A 20576-nucleotide genomic window follows, 5' to 3' on the forward strand; every position below is an offset into this window, starting at 1 on the left:
AGCAGAGAGGTCTGGGAGGCTAATGTAACAACACTCTCAATAAGCAGTAAATTGGATCCCTTGTCCCTGGAAGACACTGAGGCTGGTTGTGGTTTCGTGTTTTCATCACCCCGAGGCTTCATGCTCAGGTGCCTGCTGGGTGCCCAACACGGCACCAGAAAGTCCAGGTGGCAGCACACCAAGTTGCACGCCTTGGGGAATCTGGGCTGCCCGACAAAGTGCATTTACTCGAGTGCCGTAAACCGGAGACCATTTTGAGGTCCTTTTACTTCATTTCGTGCCACTTTATGCTTTATGATTCCCTACGTGTCACAGGCGAATGTTGCTCAGTGGGTTTGTCTGCTCTGACTTAAGCTGCAAATGTCAGCACTCTAAGCAGTCTGCAACCTAGAGTAGTAGCACTGTGGCGTTACTAACAAGGCCGAGGATATCGTTTGTACATCCGTGTATGTGAGGTAACGGGTGACGTTACAGAAAGCCTCGATCAAGATCCCTGTGTGAGAGCGAAGACGATCAGAGTTCAAGGTGACATTTATTTCCCCTCTTCATTTTTTTTGTTTACGCTTCAGCAACCCCAGCGAAACGAAGGTTGCATTACATTTCCCAAACTCATCGTTTAGGCCTCACTCTCCTTTTCCTCTTGTGTGAGTGAAACATGACTGAGAGTAGAAACAATAATGCTAAACTCTAATATCTGTGGTATTGTGTAAGCAGAATTTCTATAGTACGTATCCAAATGAGGTTGTGCAGAATGAAATGTACTTTAAAAAAAATGATACTCTACTATAATAAAGTGGAGCGATCCAACAATACAAGAGTAATGGTGCTCCTTATTTCACGTGTCCCCCCAACCCATTTGTTTTGAATTGAACGTTTCTGCAAACTATGGTATTTGTCAAATGTTGACCTTTCTGTAACAAAAACAGTTAAAAAAATACGTAACACATCAGCCTCGTCTCACGCTTGCACAACGAATGACACGCGGTTGACGTTGCGAAGCGATTGGTTCGTTTTCGGCAACAAAATGACTCGGTTAAGGTTATAAATAAGATCATGGTTTGTGTGAGAGAACAGCGTAACAACAGTATGGCAACAACAGTAACAACGTAACTAAATTAACAACAGCCAAAGCGTCGTTATTACATAACGTATCCCGGGTTTTACAGAAACAAACAAATGCAACAAAAAAAAATCCTGGCGACTGGGCCGGTCCTCCACATGCATCATCGACTGTTGAGGATGCTGCGATGATGAGAACATTTTTGCATTTTTTTTCAGCCATAAAGTGCATTGTTTATGACACCTTTTGGTTCTCTTTATAAAACCAGTCAGCAGGAAACATTAGAAAATTAACCATAGATGAAAGTTTTAACTCTCGAGAGGACACAAATCAAATTTTGTTGGCTAGAAATGATTCTATCTACTTGTTTGAGGATCAAAAAGACCAATATTTCATGACATATCTGCCTCTGTTATCACCGTTAACCTCATGTGTGTCATTCTAGAGGGGGAAGCAACAGCAACTAAAGAGGAGGGGTCAATTCAGTCCTCCTTCATTATGTTACGACTACTAATAAGTACTGAGTCGAGAATCTGAATACTTCAGATCACTTAGCCATAAGGGCCCTCTCCTCTTTCACCCGCGGCCGTCCCGTGTACTTAAGCTGCTGCAAGTGAAGGCGGTAAATGGCAAGTTGCCAGGGCAACCGCGTAGGGATGTCGCGGAGAAGCCACTGTCGTACATGCCGCCACGTGCGCTCAAAGCTCACCCTCGCAGGCTAAACAACGGGTGACACGCGCAGAGGTCACCGCCCGCGCTTTATTACACGGAGCCGCTTGTTTTCTGCGCGCTGACTTCGTTTTTCTGCCATTTAAATTTAGCCATTCCGGCAGGCTGTCGCTTCACCTTTGTCGCACGCTCGCTCTGTTTCTTTCTCACCCTGCTTTCATTGTGTTATCTGTCTCACACAAACACACATGCGCGCACACCCTTATATACAATGGAGACACGCACGCACACACGCGCTCACGCAAGAAAAATATAGAAACCAAACACACGCAATCACAGCCCCGCAGGCTCTCGCAGCTCGGCTGTGGTTCCCCCCGGCGCCAGCTCAAGGTCACAAGGACATAAAGGAGCTGTTGTTAAGACGGAGCAAGAAAAAGGAGAAATGGAGGTAGAAACCAGCGTAACGTGCAAAAACAACAGGAGGTTGGCACTGTAGGAGAGGAGCAGGGAGGAAGGGAGGTGAAGGTTGGTTCAGAGGGCAGAGGACGTCCTCCTTTAGACCTCCTCCTGCGACCTCCTCTCGTTCAAATCTCAGTAACACTCCCTCCTGAAAAGAAAATCCTCTCTTTCTATCCAGAGTAGGAATAAGGATGCCCAGCAGGTGAATCATGTGGGAGGGTTGCACTGCTGCTTTTTCAGGAGACACATTGCCCAAATGTACATCCTGTGAACCGGTGTTCTGCTTTGAGAGGCTGGGTGTAGATTTCCTGCATTGCTTATGAAACATTTAAAAAAATACAGAAAAAAAGGGCAAACGGTAAAATAGAAAAGATTTGTGTTAAGCATGCAGGCGACAGAAGATCTGACACACACACACACACGCGCTGAGGTTAGATTAAATGCTGCATGTTAAATCCACACATTGATATTCACTGCCATCAGATGGCGGCCTGTTTCGTGGGCTGTTGCACGCACACACACACACACACACACACACACACACACACACACACACACACACACACACACACACACACACACAGACAGACACAGACACCGTCCAGGCAGGCAGCTGGTGTGGAAATATGGGCTAAGAAAGCGCCCTCGTCTCCATCGGCAGGTGACGGAACGCCAGTGTGAGGGCGTGCAGCTGTCGCTTGTTTGCGTGCGTGTGTCTGCAAGCGTGTGTGTGTGTGTGTGTGTGTGTTTACGCGTACGACTCTTGCGTTATGCGGCGCACAGAACGTTCTGCATGTAGGTGTGAATGAGGGTGGGATTTTTATCACCGGCTGTCAAGTCTCCCTGCACTTCATTAGAGCTCCGCTGGAGAAGAGACGAGGCGGCATCTCACCGTCAACATCAGCAATCACCATCACCACCAAGTGTGTGTGTGTGTGTGTGTGTGTGTGTGTGTGTGTGTGTGTGTGTGTGTGTGTGTGTGTGTGTGTGTGTGAGTGAACGAAGTGCTTTGCCTCCAACTTTGCCCCGTCAGCTCGGCCCATATTCACAGGCACACACAAACACTGAAGGCAGCATCAGCATTCACTGTCACACTTCTGTACAAGCTACAGCACATCCATGGCATCATCAATACAGCAGAGTGTGTGTGTGTGTGTGTGTGTGTGTGTGTGTGTTCTGTAACCTCCCCCTTGTATATTCTATGGCTAAATGAGAAATGATTTTCTGCCCCACCAGTCTCTTAACCCGAAACCTGGACAACCCTTAGGGCTCATTATTATGTTTCACTCAGCAACCATTGCTGTGTCATTTAGTTTATTTTATTGTTGTTTAATATGTAGAGTTTTTAATACAAAAACATCTAAATATATTTGTAGAAAATGGCATTGGACACTAGACACTCAAATGTAGTTTTAAAATGTTCTGTTTTTATTCTTGAACATCATCTAATTTATGCGTTCTCCCAATCCGTCTCCCCTTTTCCTCTACAGCAAAACATATTTCCGGAGCCCGTTGTCGCGAGCAGACTCAGTTTACTCTAAGTTGTTGTGATCGGTGTCTTCTTGCAGGCGGATAACATAACTTTTGGGTGCATGGTGACATAAAATATGTGAGAAAAACAGCTCAAAATGATCTGCTCCCTTTTTTTATTTTTTATTAGACAAAACATGTAAAAAGTAGAAAATAATTAGACCTCACAACACATCAACACTGCGACGCCTGGTTCTGCACTGTTGGCTGCCATGTTAGCTCTTAAGGTGGCATTTATCGGCGCCGTGCGTCTGTATGAGAGCGATATGAGGGAGAATAATCCACGCGGGGAGACGTTGTTGTATCCACCTTTTTAGAAGAAAGCGGCACGCGGAGCGTGAAGGCGAGACGAAGTACAGGCGGAAGGGGACGGGAGAAGCAAAAAGTAATCGAGAGAACCCGTGAGATCGAGGCATTCGGTGACTTGGTAAAGGGCCGACGCAGCGGAGGGGAAAGGAAGCACTATGTGAACACATGGCATCATTGCTTGTATTTAGCAGTACGAGCAAACTGTCAGAACACGTCGACCGATGCAGAGATACACACACTGTCTCTCTATTTCTGTCTTTCTCTGTCTCACACACACACACACACACACACACACAGAGCCAGCTGTGTGGTGGAAGCAGGTGTCACTCTCAGCTCATTACTCCTGGCAGGGTTGATCACCCTGTTTGGAGAGCAATAAGACACACCTCACTGGAGAGATAGAGGGATGGGGGGGGGGGGAGGAGGAGCTGGGAGAGGGAGGGAGGGAGGGAGCATCGGCCTCCTGCTTTAGGAGATAGAGGGATTGAGGAAGGTAGCGAGTAAAGAAGAGGCGGTGTGCAAATGGAGCGTATGGTTTGTGAGATAGGATGAGGAGGGAGGGGGGGGAGGGGGATGGGAGTTCATGGATGGAGAGGCTGTTGAGTGAAAACGAAACGGAAGCAAAAGCCGGAGATTTCTGACAATTTGGATCACGTTGGTGTTAGTTTTGGCCATCGCTTCTATCCATAATAAACACGTTGCTGAGATAGGGGAGGGCCTCCACCTCATCAATAAAGAGGGGAAAAAAGTCAGACAGGTTGTTTTACCTCCGAAATAAAGTAGCGTAGATAATCTGACGAAAGGTCGTCTTTTCTTGCCCCATCCGGCCTCCTGGTACGACCCCCGATTGTCCTTTGAAAGAATGGATTTCACATCAACCAAAGCTAATACCACAGAAATGGGTGGCTTGAAAATTTCATCAGGATTTGTGTGTGTGGGTGTGTGTGTGTGGGTGTGTGTGTGTGTGTGTGTGTGTGTGTGTGTGTGTGTGTGTGTGTGTGTGTGTGTGTGTGTGTGTGTGTGTGTGTGTGTGTGTGCGTGCGTGTGTGTGTTTACATAAAAAAACAGAAAATGTCCCTGTGAAGGTGTGTCAAACAATGTGCATATTACACATGTACACGCGGGGTAGAGATACTTCACAAGTCGCGTTTAGCATGGAATTTCCTTCAGCTGTGATATACTATCCAATTATACAGCTCATTACAACAAGTTACTGTGATGCATGCGCTGTACGTACTCCTGTAATTACACACATATTTTTCGGAGAGCGTTGCCGTAAATAACACGTTCTCGCCCGCGAACGTGAACTTATCCACGTGTGTGTGTGTGTCTTCGCAGGTACGACTACAAAGAGATGCTCCACAACTCCACCTTCTGTTTGGTGCCCCGCGGCAGACGACTGGGCTCCTTTCGCTTCCTGGAGGCGCTGCAGGTAAACAAAGCAGCACATAAACCGACGCGCACCCCCCCATTAAGAGGAAGCACTGCACATGCTGTCGATCCATGCCCAGCAGCAACATAACCGGGGAGAACAAGGATCCCTTCCCACACTCAAAGCTCCCACTTAGCACCAGTTTTAATGGTGCGACTTCTCGCATTAAAGGATCACTGAATCATTACCACCGTTATTCTCAGACTAATGGTGTAATTTACATAAACAAACGAGACCTTCACTGAGAGGATTAGCAACTTTGTCCTGCCTCCAAACTGTATATATCTTTTTAATGCAACACGAGAAACATTTAAATTGCTGCCTGATCTTGTGATCATTTAAAATATAAAACAGAAAGGTGCTCACGGGGCTTCTGGACAAATTTACATGTTTTCGAAAAAGAGGAATAGTTAACAGTTATGAGACGGGAGACAATGCTAGACAAGCTAGTAGAGCTTTTATCCCCCTCTCTTTAATCTCTCTTTATTAAATTAAATTATTTACAATCTCTAGAAAACAAATGCCAGGGGACAGTAATTGGCCCTTTAGTTGGGATAATGTAAAGAAACTAACCGATCTTCCCAGCTGGGTGGCGTGTTAGCACTTATTAGCCACAGTTCTCCAGTATTTAACAAAATATTCGATGTGACGCCCTTCGGGCTGCTTTCACACCTGTTGCTCAGTTCATTTGGTCCGGACCACGAGAAGAACATGTTCTTTTGGTGTCACAAAGAGCTCACAAGGAAATCATTGAATTATTGATAATAAAAGAACGGGGCAGGGCGAAATATTATATATATATATATATATATATATATATATATATATACGACTTTTTCCCGAACAGATTAGCAGATTCATTTATTATTAGTTTATCTTAAAAAATAATGCCAACATCCCACAGTAGTTTATCATAAAATCCTGTTTTCTTTCACACCAATAACCGAACCGCACCGGAGTCCACTTGGAAGCGGACTTAGTGACAGTGAACCAAATTTACAGCCACAGAGATGGTAAAAGTTTGTTTCCTCATTTATTTTTGTTCCAAAGCATTCCAGTTCCAAAATACATAAAAAACCACGTTGTGGCAGTAGGAACATGACGTAGGAACATCAAAATGTACACAAAAGTGTAACAGTTTGTCAAGGTCAAGTGCACATTAAGTTCAAATGACTACATTTAATGTACCGTAAGGCCTCACCGTGCTGTATGACCATCATAACCATGAGATGGATTTCCCCCATGTGGAGTCATTCTCCACTGGATCTGCGTTTACCTCCACTTACCTCAAAACCTCTTGAAATCTACGCACTTCGCTTTCTTCCTCTCTCCCTTCAGTTCATCCGTTTCTATAACTGCACCGTGCTCTCCCGCAGTACTACTGCACTGTCCTTTACCTCTCCTTACCGTCTACAGAGTGCACCCACATAAGTGCGCTTATCTCACTATCGGCTGCCACACACACACACACACACACACCAGCACTCTTCACTCAGGAGGGAAATGTTCCCTCTCCTCTCTCCTCTCTCCTTTCTCCATTCGTCTGACTCACTCCATCCATCGACTCGCACCATCTACAGGAAGACGTAGGGAGAGTATTTACGGGCTTTGGTCTTTGAATGAGAAAGCAATTGCAAACAGAGGTCAACTGCGTGAGTGCGTGTGTGCCTGGAGGTTGTTTGTGTGTCTGTATACATATCTGTATGCAGGAGATTGTGAGTGTGTGTGTGTGTATGTGTGTGTGAGAGTTTTGCGAGCGTGTGTTTGTGGTGGAGACGGACAGCAGAGCCCGAGGGCCAGCTCTGGTTTAGCTGACACCTTTATGACCCGGGAGTGACAGGGCTGTCATTACGTCAAACTCACTCACACACACACACACACACACACACACACACACACTCGCCAGCTGTTCCCTCTAACTCTCCTCTCATCTCTCCATCCCTCTGCCACTCCTTTGCCGAAGGCCACATTCAGCCTCACTGCCTCCCATCTTTTCATCTTTTTTTTATTAATCTTTTTATTACATCTATTTATCCACTTTATTTTGTCTTTTTTAATTGCCCTCTCTTTTATCACTCCTCCTGCTCGCCTCCTTTGAGTGATTAACTTTCCAGCACCTGAAGTTGCCTTTTTTCATACAGCTGCAGCTGTGAAAAAGCGTGTTTTTATTTAATTTTCAGGCTCATAAGTGATTTAAACATTTTCTTTAGTAATCAAATAAACTCAAAGAGACTCACAAACAGAACTATTAAGAAATTCTTTCTGTGCATGCTTGAGTTCTTGTGGAGTGAATAAATGTTTCCTGATTCATATAAATCCAGAGCGTGATGCTCTGTGTGATCCGTTCTCCAACCAAACGTTAACGCCGAATTCCTCGCTATCCGTGGCTGTATGCAGCCTGCTGATCTAGATTGTATGTTCAAGCTCATTTCTGTTTATCTGATCGCTGAGCTGCGTTGTGTTAAGCTCATATTTGATCTCGCATTTTGTAGCTGTGATCAAAGCTACATGTGCTGTGTGCTTGTTTCGGTTACATTTGAGATCATATTTGTGCGCGTAGGCTGCACTGTTTTTCTAAATTAAAGCTGCATTCATTGTTTTTTTTTATATATAATCAATGAGTCAAATGACTGTCATGTGATGGTGTTGGAAGCGATGAACCCACAGAGAATGTTCAACAGACAGTCTCAGCTCTACTCAGATTCATATTCAGGCCAATCAAAAAGCCAGCCATCTCTACTGAGCGCTTTAGCATCTTTAAGCTAATTCTTTGGGTTTTGAGGACGATGTTTTAATGCTCTTATTAATTGTATTTTTTTTCGGAAGCGGGCAGCTGACGTGTAATGTTCACGAACCCATTCGCAATATTAACTTTAGACGTTGATAATGTGTCGGTGTTCTGCTGCCCCCAGGTGGCCCAAAAAGAAAATCAATTGATTCCGTTTTTAGCTCAAACTGCAATCTTTCCTTTATTCATTTCATCTTGTGAAATGTTCCGTCATTTTGAACTTTGTCAGGATACGATCCCAAAAACTTCTGCAACATGTTTTTTCCCCACATAATTAGGACTAAAAATTGTGATGAAATCAGTAGTATGTTCATTTTCAGGGGATTCTTTTCCCTTTTGGTTGTTAAAGTTCAGCACTTTGATACAATTTCTACTGTGAACCTTCTGCCGCGCGTGTCACTGACTTCCCTAGTGGCTGCTACAGGCCTCAGTAGCGATTTTATGTATAATATATCCACATCACACCAAAGAAGCTTGCAAATCTTAGAAAATCCAATTTTTTTTTCCCAAACGGGGGGTTTAGGCATTGACACAAAGGGTCACAGACAAACACAGATGGATCAATTATAATACAGTGCAGCTTTCATTATCCGGATCAATATGTAGCAAAGCAGGCATGATTCAGCCGTAGCTCTGATTGTGTTTGTAAAGGATTTTGTCCAAGCTTCTCTGTTTGTGTGTCTCAGGCTGCGTGTGTGCCGGTGATGCTGAGTAACGGTTGGGAGCTGCCTTTCTCCGAGATCATCGACTGGAACACGGCCGCAGTGATCGGCGACGAGAGGCTCCTGCTGCAGGTGACGGCCCGAAGACAACACCCACACAAAAACAATCACCTGAAAACTGTACTAAACCCGACGGAGGAACAAACCCCCCCCCCCCCCCCCACACTTTTTTTCTCCTGACTGTAGTTATCCTGAGCGAGCGCTCTCCCCTTAAATTTCCCCAAATCCTCTTTTGTTTTGGAGTGGAGTTCTTGAATGCAAGCAGCATACCAAGTCCTCAAAGTGCTTGAAAATGCCACTCAAAAGACTCACATTGTTATGTGAGAGGGCAAATAAATAGAACGAGCAAATGGATTTGGCTGGAATTGCTTGAACTTCATGGGGGAAAAGCAATTATATGCCCATTAAATCTTAATTTGAATGAAGTGTGTAATAATATTGTTTGACATTGAGTTTTATAACTCCGTGCAGCAGCAGTGTGCCTGAGCCATCCTGGGTCTGTCTGTGGATTTATGTACTTTACAGCAGTGCGATGGGCTGAGACAACATACAGGACATAAATGAATTGTTTGTTTTTCACTAAATGTGGGCTACGTCTGCTGTACATGCAAAGCACTTGCTCCTTTTAAAACAGGAAAAATGGTTGGAGAATAGCGCATATATAGTATATTTACTTCGACAATAACAATTTTTCCCAGTTTGCAGGATATGGCAGTATTAACTAAAGTGTGGATATAAAATGTGTTTATTTGCCATTTATCCCCTCTTTACTATGACAAATAAACTCACATACGGATTAAACTACACAGCTCTTCAAATAAAAGTACAAAAGCATTCACCAAAGGCTGCTGCAGCTTTTTAATAGCTTTTTCTTCCTAATACTGTTTGATGACCGATAGCTGCTGTTGCTGCTATTTTTTTGTAAATTCCTCGTGTTTGTTAAATTCAAGGCTCCAGCCAGTTAGCTTAGCTTAGCACAAAGACTGAAAACACGGGGGGGGGGGGGGGGGACAGCCTGGCTCCATCCAAAGTACACAAAATCCGGCTTCTCGCACCTTTAAAGCTCCCTAATGAATACGTTATATCTTGTTAGTTTTATACACAAAAAAGCCAAAGTGTAAAAGTGAAAAATTGCTGTTATAGTGGCGATCGAAATGGCCCGTGTCTCTAATCTCAAACGTTGAGCTAACCTCTGCCGGTGGCTTCAAATAGGCCGTACAAGAGAGGTATTCACCCTCTCATCTAACCCACAGCAAGTTTTTACAAAAATGTCAAATTATTCATTAAGCCACAAAATATGGGACTCAACACTTGACCTGAATTGAACTTTGTGCGACTGGACTTACACGACTTTAGACCTGAAAGCAAAACATCTCAGGTTTTGCTTTGTTGACTTTGTAAACAGCAGTTCTGCAGGTACCTCGACATTTGCAACCGCATCTTTGAGTCCTTCCTCAGCGGATAGAGTTGCTCAGTTGTCATGGAGATAGTTTAGCTGTTGCCACGTAACTCAAATGTGTAATTTAGGTGGTCATACACGGGGGCGAGACGACAACTGAGAAACAAGATGCGGTTCAAATCTTGGAAAAACAACGGGTCCGTTTTTTCCTCTTTCTACAAATAGGGGTTCTACACAAGGGGTTAAAAGGACTTAGTCTCAGCCATGAAGTACAGTACTACTACTACTTCAGTACCTTCAGGTAAACTGTTGAAAGCAAAATGGTCAGCATTCAAAGAACTGACTTGCAATTTATTTGTTATAACTCGACTTGGATTTTGCCCTCATGGACTCAAGAATTCCTTTGAGAACACCTGAGACTTGGACTTGACCTAAATTACTTAGACAACTCCAGAAACCTGCAATATCTGCAATCTACACCCTCAATGTGCTTTGTCTGTTGATGAGCGTTACATGGGACCAATTTTAATCTTCCTGTCACCACAGTTTATGCCCCCAGATCAGCACTGACTAATGACCGGCTGCTGTTTTTGTCATTTTGCAGATCCCGACCACGGTGCGCTCCATCCACCAGGACAAGATCCTGTCCCTCAGACAGCAGACTCAGTTCCTCTGGGAGGCCTACTTCTCCTCCGTGGAAAAGATAGTGCTGACCACACTGGAGGTGAGATTTTCGAGATGCACACGGCCCCTGCACACGGCGTTGCACACGGCCCTGCACACGGCCCCGCGCCCCTTTTGGCCTCTCTGCCTCCCTCTCTGCTTCTCCTCCATCATCAATCTTTCTCTCAAGAGGGCCGCAGAGTCTCTGCAGACGTTTGCTTTATTCTCAGGCTAAAAGCAAAAACCAAGGGTGGGTTTCTTCTACGGAGAGCAAGAAGGACATTTCAGGTTTCTGTCATGGTATTGTTGAGAGATCCAAAAATCCTCATTAGTGGCAGCAGCAGCAGTTGTATTTATAAGGGTGCCAGTGGTATTAGTAGTCAATGTTGAAGTAGTGGTTGTAGTTGAAGGAATGAACAGTATTTACAGTCTAATATACATTTTGTTAGCCAGTTTGGGGGATTCAAACCAGTGAGTGAAAATCCAGTTTTATGAGTTTTAAACTCTTAATTCCAGGAGGCTGTAAAACCTTTGTCCTGAGGCTGTGATCCGTTCCAGTGGATTCCGGTGGTGACGTACAGTTCTCAGGAAGTTTCTTGAGTGTCACACTGCCCCAAAAGCATGTTTCAAGTCCCCATAGTTCATCGCTTTGACTCCTGTGTTAAAATCAGTCCAAAATACGGCTTAAGTATGGTTGAAAAAGTTCATACAGTGCCTCGTCCGACTACTTCCAAAGGCGTAAAGTGTTTATAGCTGCTGCAAGCGGTCACACTCGAAAGACAAGATAATGCTTTCTGACCTCCGCAGACCCGGCCAGTCACTGCGTAAAGTGGTCAAGTTTATTGGGTTGTTAATTCCGAATGGTTACGAAATTGTAAAAAAAAGCAATTTCAATGTCAGAAAGGTGCGGGAAGGGAAGAGGGACTTTCATAGCCTTTCAACACTCCGGTCCGCATGCTGAGCTGGAGGCAGGTTCCTCAGTGAGTCTGACTTTAAAGCATTAGTGTTCTGAGAGGGTTTAAAAGATGGATTCATACTCCCCCCACACCACCATTTTGGTTTACGGCTTCTGTTCTTGGTGAAAGACAAAACTACAAATAGTGTTTTTATACACAGAAAGGTTTCTAGTGTTCTAGTTTATGAAAGATGTGACTCTAAACCCCCCGATTCCTCCATCCAATCCCAAATGTCTCCCAAGTATCCCGTCAGGCATTTCATTTCCCCTTGTTACCACGTTGCCAAATCTCACATCTGAATTCCACATTTCCCACCTTCCCACACTCACACACACACACACAGACACACACACAAGCACCGGCGCCCTCGTGGCTTCGGTAACTGTCAGTTCTTTGTTTTCTTTTAGCTAGCTCGGGTCCGTTTGTTATCTAGCCCCGTCGCACTGGTGCACTATCACACACGCCGAGTCAGAAACACATCTCCATATGTCGAGGTGTGTCAGCCCAGATACACATGGCGCCACCCAGGCATAACCTTGCTGACGCGCTGTCACTCCGCGCTAAAGAGCAAGGTGACACGGCGAACGCTTGTGACTCAGTGTGTGAGCGTGTGTGTGTGTGTAGAATACAGCGACGGGCTGAACGCTTAATCCTGACTGACTGTCCTGTTAAAAAAAAAAAAAAAAAAAAAACAGGGGGGAGGAGAGTGGTGGGAGAAAGGGTGATGAGGAGAATGGGTGGCATATGTAAATGGCGTTGCCGTGGCAGCCCCCGAGATAACGAGCGACATGGTTTATTCATCCTGTCGAGCCAGCACCTCCTCCTCCTCCTCCTCCTCCTCCTCACTGCAGATCTGTGATGATACACACAAACACACATGCACATTCAAAACACACACACAGACAGATTGAATCTCCTCACGCGCACGTTCACAAACTCACTTTGTTTTTTTGTTTTTTTATTGACTCCCCACATCCACTCTGTGTGTGCGTGCGTGTGCGTGTGTGTGTGTGGAGTTGGCGAGCGAGCGGGAAACACGTGTTCCACCTATCATGCGGTGTTTCCTGTCAGGAAGCGGCCCCATTTCGACCAATCACAAGGTCAATACAGCCGAGGCCCCGTGCTGCCGGTACGCCTATTAAACTCACCTATTAAAGCCAAGCTCACAGTGTGCTCCCGGAGAAGCGGGATTTATCTATCATGCCCTAATTGGTTGATTGTGGCTGTTCGTAGGTGAGATTGAGTCGTCCATCATGTCCAGACTGAGGGCCGCCGACGGGGGAGGAGCCGCAGCCGAGCGAGCGAAATTGCCCCTCATAAGGCGCGAGGGCTCTGTGTTTTTAAGGTGGCAGGCAGTGTTTTTTTTTAATAGAGAGGTTAACGGATTCCGAGTTAATCTCTTCGGCTGAGGCAAATGGCTATCGACTGCCCTCAGGGACAAAGCTAGGGAGAGTAAAACAAAAAAAATAACTCAACCAGTGCTGTTTTTTCCCCCCCCTCACATCTACTACACCCCTCCCCTGTGATGAATTTTGATGTGGCTTTGTCAATATCATTACTGTACGCTCCCTCCGGCTACATTATTAACTTTTAACAATCGGAGAAGCCGTCAGCTGCTCAGCTTACCCCGACCCCTCTTCACCTCTCGCGTCCCCGCCCCCCCCCCCCCCTTTTTTTTGGAGTCAGCCGTCGCCTCCCGATTTCAAGCGCGGCCGTAAAACACCATCGCAAACCTGTGTCTGTTTTACTGCGGCAATTTAGCATGGCTCAAGGGCACGGCGGCAATATCTCTTTCCTCTGTTTGGCCGTTCGGCAGAGGCGGTCGGCGGGCTGCAGCTTGGGGTGGAGGGGTGTGTGTGTGTGTGTGTGGGGGGGGCTGTTTGAATGATCGCTCTATTTGGGCACAGAAATGAATCGGGGCAGGTGTGACTGACTGCTGCTGACATACTGCCGGTGACTCTGCGTTTTCTTTTTCTCCGATGGCCTCTGTCTGTGCGGCACAAATGCCTTCGGCTTGCTGATCTGTTCACCCCAACAAAAACAAAAATAAGACCTCGGTTAGTTTGGTTTTGTCTGCGGGATGAAATGTTACACAATAACATAGATTCCCTTTCAGCTCAGCTTTGTGCCACATGCGACTCACTCTTGAGATCAATAGCTGCTATTCAGGTGATACAAAGCGAACGTTTGGGAAGCTCGGGCAGCTTTCTAACTTTCATGTAACGCCCGCAGACTCTCTCTCGCTCTCTCATAACAGTTTCCCACCCGCTCTAATGCACCGACTGGGTTTTGAATAGTACAATGCAAAGTGTCGAAATGGGGGTTATTGGAACATTAGCCGCGTTGGTATTCGTTCACATTTATGACTGTCTTGGTGTTCGTGTGTGAAAACTCAATTTGCAGTGTGAAATGTGTTTTCTTCTGAGGTGTGATTACAAGGCCCATTGATCAAATCCTTAATATTTCTGCTCAGATTGTCACGAGTCCTCTGAGATCAGACTGAAATGTTATTTGTTCAAAGGTAGCTTTTTGTGTTCGTTTTAACGAGCTGAATTGAAAAAGGAAGCCTGGCAAACGGGGAGGCTGGCCGGAAGAATCCGGAGACCCTGCTGTAATTAAAATGACACGAGGTTGATCCCGGCAACAGACAGCGTTGTCCCTTTTTCTTTCTTTGTGGCTGTCGAAGCGACGCGGGTCGTCATCAGTTTGATTTGTAACGCGGTTAATGAATACCGTGGATGTCTTGTGTGCGTCCCTCTGTGATTCAGCACGAAATGCAGCATTTGGTACTTTTAATAATAAAGCCTCTAAATGAAAATCAAGCAAAAAAAAGATGCCATTGGTTGCATTATATGGAATAAAAGTCAGGATATTTCAGCCTCGACTGCTTTGATTTTGTCCGTTCAGTTGTTAGGTGTCTCTTGTAAGTCCCCCCAAACTTAGTTAAACCAGGTCTAGTTTATTTATGTAGTCTAAAATCACAAGTTCGTGGGCCTGTGGTGGACGACTTTGTGTTTCTTTCGACCATCTGAATGTTTCTAAAAACAAAGGACATGTCACCAACAAGCCCACTGCCAACTGTTGTTGAAGGTGTCGACATAGATCGAGTGGGTAGCTACAAATATTTGGGTTTTGTTCTTTGCGACAAACTGTGCTTTGAATCCCGTGTTGATGCTTCCTCTAAAAAAGTTCAGCCAAGATTCTGTGTCATTGAATCTGTTTTAGACTTTTGTATAGTTGCTTAGTTTGGTAAACAACATCTGTCCAACTAGAATATACTTGGAGGTCTTTTTAGAAAAATGACCAGTAAGATGTCAGGCTATATGCTCCTGGATGTTTATAGCAGGCAGGACCTTAGAAGGCCTCATGCTATATTGGACTGCCAGGACCTTTTGCCCCCTGGACGTCGTTTCAGGGCCCCGGTTTGGAGGACTAAAAGATTCCACGTCTCATTCTTCCCAAGTGCTCAACATGCTCAATAGCGTATAGCACTCTTTGCACTTCACTTGCACATGTGCACTATTGCATGTGTGCACTTGTTACACATGTTCATTTCCTTGCTCTAGCTCTGTTTTTTGTTGTGCTGATGTGTCATTGATTTTGTCTTTTTTGTATTCTGTTTTCATGTGAACCCTGGTTCATGTGAACCATAGTGGGACAATAAAGATTACCGAACTAAAGTGTTACAACATAAGACCAACTCTACCCTTAGATCCTTGGTTTAGGAAAAGGAAAATCAAACAAAACCTTGTCACAGAAAAGAAAAGGACAAACCTCAGCAACAGAAGCTGTGTTTCTTTTAAAGGACGGACACGAATAGTATCCAGAAGTAGCAGCAGTAGTAGAATTACAAAGGAACCAAGAAGGTTGTGTGAGTTCATGTTCATATTTCCCATAACTAGTTGCCCATTTTTGTCCAATCGTCCTATTTTTTATTTTAGCAAACATACAATCATTCTCAGTCAACACGTTCATCTGGAAGGAAAAAAACAGCGTTTTTATTTGAAATATATTCCTTGATAAGGAGTGTACCTGTAGTCTAATGTGCGCTCCTTGCTGTTTCCATGTGCAGATCATCCAGGACCGCGTGTTGGAGCACGGCTCCAGGAGCAGCCTGATGTGGAACAGTCACCCTGGAGGGCTCTTTGCCCTGCCGCAGTACTCTGGATACCTGGGAGACTTCCCCTTCTACTACGCTACACTGGGTCAGTAACACACACACACACACACACACACACACACACACACATAAAACACAGGAGCAGAGCAAAGTGGTGTTACGTAACGCTTCCACACACCTGTGTGGCAATGAACTGATCCGTAACGGTTGGTGGGAAAAGTCCCAAGTCCGAAAGACTTTAAGTAGATTTTGGTCAAGCTGTGGACTTGGTCTGAAATATGGCGCCCCCCCCCCCTGATCTACTGACCTCCTCCAGCGCGTGGCAGCCAGCGGAGTGGAGGAACGGGCCTTTGACGGATGTTTGTATTAGTCGTGCTGACACACCAGCCCGTCCATCATTGGGTTTTGAGTCAGCATTGCTACTGCCGCTGTGGCGAGACCAATTCCTCCCGCTATGGTTCAGCAGCGCTGCGTTTTCCCCAGCACCCGCCCCCCCGCCGCCACTTATCTGTGACCCGGGAGCCTCTCCATCCCTCACTCATTCACTCCATCATCATCCAGCGCCGCCGCAACACACACACACACACACACGCACAGACGGCCGTCGCACGAACGCGCAAAATCCGGTTGATGGAGCACCCGGGAGTGGAGGGCTGATATGAAAACGGATGGGCTCGGTGACAGGCGTGGATTACAGCGCCGGCAAGTTTATTTGTTTGTCAAAGAGGACGCAATTAAACACGGATGGGTTTTTTTAGGAGACAAGCTGGCTCGTCGCTGATGGTTAATTGAGTAAAATCAAAGCTGCGGAGTTTGTTTCCAACTGACACGTCTTCTTGTTCTCTAAGAGCCGATAACAAGACACTCCAACTCATCAGGCGTGTTAACACTCGGGGATGCAAAAGAGCGAGCAGGGTTTGTTTTTGCTGCTTCGCTTAAATGGACTTTTAAATGTATACTTGAGAATGATACAAATCACGCAGCAGTATATATTTGAAGGCTCATTTTGTTACATTAATACCATCCTGTGATAAAAGCAGAGCTAAGGGAAGATGCCACACAGTTGAACAATACGACTTTAGAATGAATGTGTGTAAATATGTCATACGTGTAAATAACAATACAGTGGGAACCTCTTTTGATGATCATGTCTGTCCAGGTCAAATTGATCAGCAGAAGCGGATGATTATTATTATTGTTGTGATTATTACTGAATGTTATTGACTGTTTCAAAATGCAGCAGCTGTTTCAAACGTGCCCCGAGGAACACAACTCTGCTGCATCCCGTTGGCTCGTTTTTTGGCAGCTCGTCATTCACTTTGAGGAGACAACTTTCCTTTTCCGCTCACTGATTTCAGTGTGAAACACGGCACCAGCCTCAGCTAGCCGGACGGAAGCAAACGGGTTAACGTGAAGCAAAGAATCAAGTAGATTATAAGACCCAAAATGAACACTGTAAGCGGACTCCTTGATCGCTATGAGCTAATTACTTAAACAGCATTTGCGTTGGAATGCGTTCCCCCTGTCTGTTGCCCTGAAGGTGGGAGCAGACTGTAAATCTGAGGGTGTGCGTTATGATTGATGAGATGGGGGGGGAGGAAAAGACAAAGTTCTGACACAAATTGTTTTGTTTTTTATTTTGGACACTAATCTTAACTTTGCTGTTTTCTTTTACGATGTTGGATAGTTTGTCAATTATTGATATGGAACAACGCAAGACATTTTAAGGGGGGAAATCACTCTTTGTGTGCTCACTGCCTTCAATTCATAGACACAAGTAGCTTGTGATGATGCCGTCGGATCATCCTAAGCGGTCAAATAGGTTGGAAATCACTGATCTAAAATGTCAGTTGTGTTTTAGCATTAAGATTTTCCTTATTTGGAACTAAACCATGGACAACAACACACACTAAAATTACAAAAACGTATGTAAAACAGGCATGATGTCAACGATGCTTCACGTGTGAGATGTGTAAGGTGCTGATGCAGGACGTGATAAAAAAGCCTCTGAGAATCCTGTGCTGAGGACAGAAAACAGCATGCACATCCAAAATGTAAAATAAGCCGCGCGACGGTAATTCGTCTCCAGGTTTTGTTCAATGTTTCATGGAAGTCTGTTTATGAGCTTGTTACAAATTCACATCTCAGGGGTTTGAAATCTCTGCGCACTCATAACTTTTTCCATTACGAGTCGTGGGGATAGTTTACCGAGTTTTAAGACGGCGTATATTCCTCATCATAAAGAAGTTGCTCGGTGGCTCAGAGGAGACGGCTCTAATGCCGTCTCCTCTGAGCCCCGCTTTGTTGGTTTGGGTTTGATTAGATTTAAATTAGGAAAAGTTGAACGTCCTCTATGATCCATCTTGCTCAATATCTTACTTCCTGCTCATTTTCAGCCCTGATTACTCTCCTCTAACATCAAGTCAGGCTGAATTTAAAGCCACATCAGCACTTATTTGTCTGCTCATTGGGCTTTTCAACACAGCTGAAGAGTTTCCGCGAATGTAATATTCAGTGATCAAGGAGATTTGGCGTTTTCAAAACACATTAACGTTGTTGAATATTTTAAGACTGGCTTGAAAAACGCACATCCCTTACAATTATATCATCTACATTTTTGCGAACTGCTGACAGACTCTTTTTAAGTGAGATCTTTAACTGAAAATAGATACGTAGTGTTTGTAAATGAGAGCCTTCAGTTCTCCGTCGGATTTATTCTCTTCAAAGGCCTTAAAATGACACCGGTGGCTGACAGTCTGCTCGCCGTCTTCCGGCCAGGCGCTGTTTCCTGGGTTTTGTGAAACTGCATTTAAAGAGTGACCGTCTTTCTGTTGTGTTTCAGGTATCAAACCCTACCCCAAGTTCACAGCGGTCATCCATGCCGTCTCGCCTCTGGTGTCCCAGTCCCAGCCCATACTCAAGCTCCTGGTAGCCGTGGCCAAGTCCCAGTACTGTGCACAGGTAATGGATGTTATTTTATTCATGTGTGTGTGTGTGTGTGTGTGTGTGTTCACTGCAGTTTCTTCCATTGACCTCCACCTTGTGACTCCCCAAATGTTGCGCATTAAGGGATTCGTATTTGCGATCGCATTTTCCAACCAGAGCAACAACGGCATTCATCTTCCATCCCTGTGTGCGTCTGTGTGTGTGTGTGTCTGTGTGCATGTGTGTGTGTGTGTGTGTGTGTGTGTGTGTGTGTGTGTGTGTGTGTGTGTGTGTGTTAACTCGGGTGGATTGAATTAGAGCAGCAATTTGTAGCAGTGCTACATCTGTCTCCATGGCAGCAAAACCCCCTTCAGCACAGCTGGAGACGGCATGTATTGATTCCCCTGCTTGCTCCTTACCAGCACGGGAAATGAAATGGAATTTGCTCTCCGATGGCTGGTTTTTCGTGTGGGTGTGTACGCGCGCGTGTATGTGTGTGTGTGTGTGTGTGTGTGTCTTTGTTTGTTTGCACAGCAGAGTGCATGAGTAAGCAGGTTTGTGTTCTGTGTAGGCGGTGCGAGTTTCCGTGTGAGTGCCGTGCGTGAGTGTGCGGGTCTGCGTTTGCGTGTTGCACAGGAGGGTGAGTTATGTGTTCGGGTGTGATTGTGTGACAGCGGCGTATACAATATGAATGTGTGTTTGCGTAGGCAGGATGCTTGCACATGTGTGTATTTGTGTACATGCCGTCCGTGTGAGCGGCTACCAGATCGACTCTCTTCATTTCCCGGCGTGTACGGCTGGTTAATATTTGAGATTTTTTCAGTTAGTGGCCCTCTGATAACAGGATGTTCTCAGGATCTCATCTCGACCACTCGTGAAATCTCTGGTGAATCCCAGAAGTCAGTGGGTGCTCACAAAATTAGAACAAATCGTTAAAATAAGAGGAATTTGTTAACTTCCTGCATGAGGCCCATGGTGCTGCAAAACAGGGACAGTGGATGCTACACTTCCCATAATGCAATTCAGCAGAATATATTTGCTAGACCTTTCATTCCTGATAAATGTCTTTCACACTTTACGCTTTTATTTCGTAACTTTCTGACTTCAATTTGCTGTCCCCCCCCCCCCCTGCCTGGATGACATCACTATGATGTCATCATATGTTATTTTCAGCAGTGGAATTTCTCAAGTGATAAAGGGAGACTGAATGTTGCACTTCCCATAATGCAACTCAGTAGAATATTTTCATCAGACGCTTCCTGCCTGATAAATGTGCACGTCTTTCAAATTCTCCGCTTTTTGGTCGAAACTTTCTGCCTTAAATTTGCAAATTTGGTTATTTTCTCAGATAAAAAAACTCCTCTAGCGCATGATGACAATTAAACTGACTTGTAATTGATGGAGTGCCCCTTTTAAATGTTGACCAAACACAAGCAGCCTTCCTTGCAAGAATGTTGCTTAAATAAAGTGGCGCGTATAATTGAACAAAGTCATTGATCTCGACAGTTTCATTCTTGACAAAAACTGATCAGAAGCTCCAGAGC

At 45.1% G+C, this 20576-nt stretch overlaps 1 protein-coding gene across 1 annotated transcript in view; it reads left to right on the forward strand.

The window, feature by feature from the left end:
- ext1b (exostosin glycosyltransferase 1b) overlaps positions 1 to 20576 on the forward strand; it is a 106473-nt gene that overhangs the window by 68191 nt on the left and 17706 nt on the right. The window contains exons 2-6 of the mRNA XM_079176741.1: positions 5366 to 5459; positions 8934 to 9041; positions 10973 to 11092; positions 16060 to 16192; positions 18950 to 19068. Of these exons, the coding sequence (XP_079032867.1) occupies positions 5366 to 5459; positions 8934 to 9041; positions 10973 to 11092; positions 16060 to 16192; positions 18950 to 19068 (574 nt within the window). The remainder of the gene's footprint in view (positions 1 to 5365; positions 5460 to 8933; positions 9042 to 10972; positions 11093 to 16059; positions 16193 to 18949; positions 19069 to 20576) is intronic.

This window comes from Pholis gunnellus (assembly GCF_910591455.1).
Source record: "Pholis gunnellus genome assembly, chromosome: 16".
NCBI classification, from domain to species: Eukaryota; Metazoa; Chordata; class Actinopteri; order Perciformes; family Pholidae; genus Pholis; species Pholis gunnellus.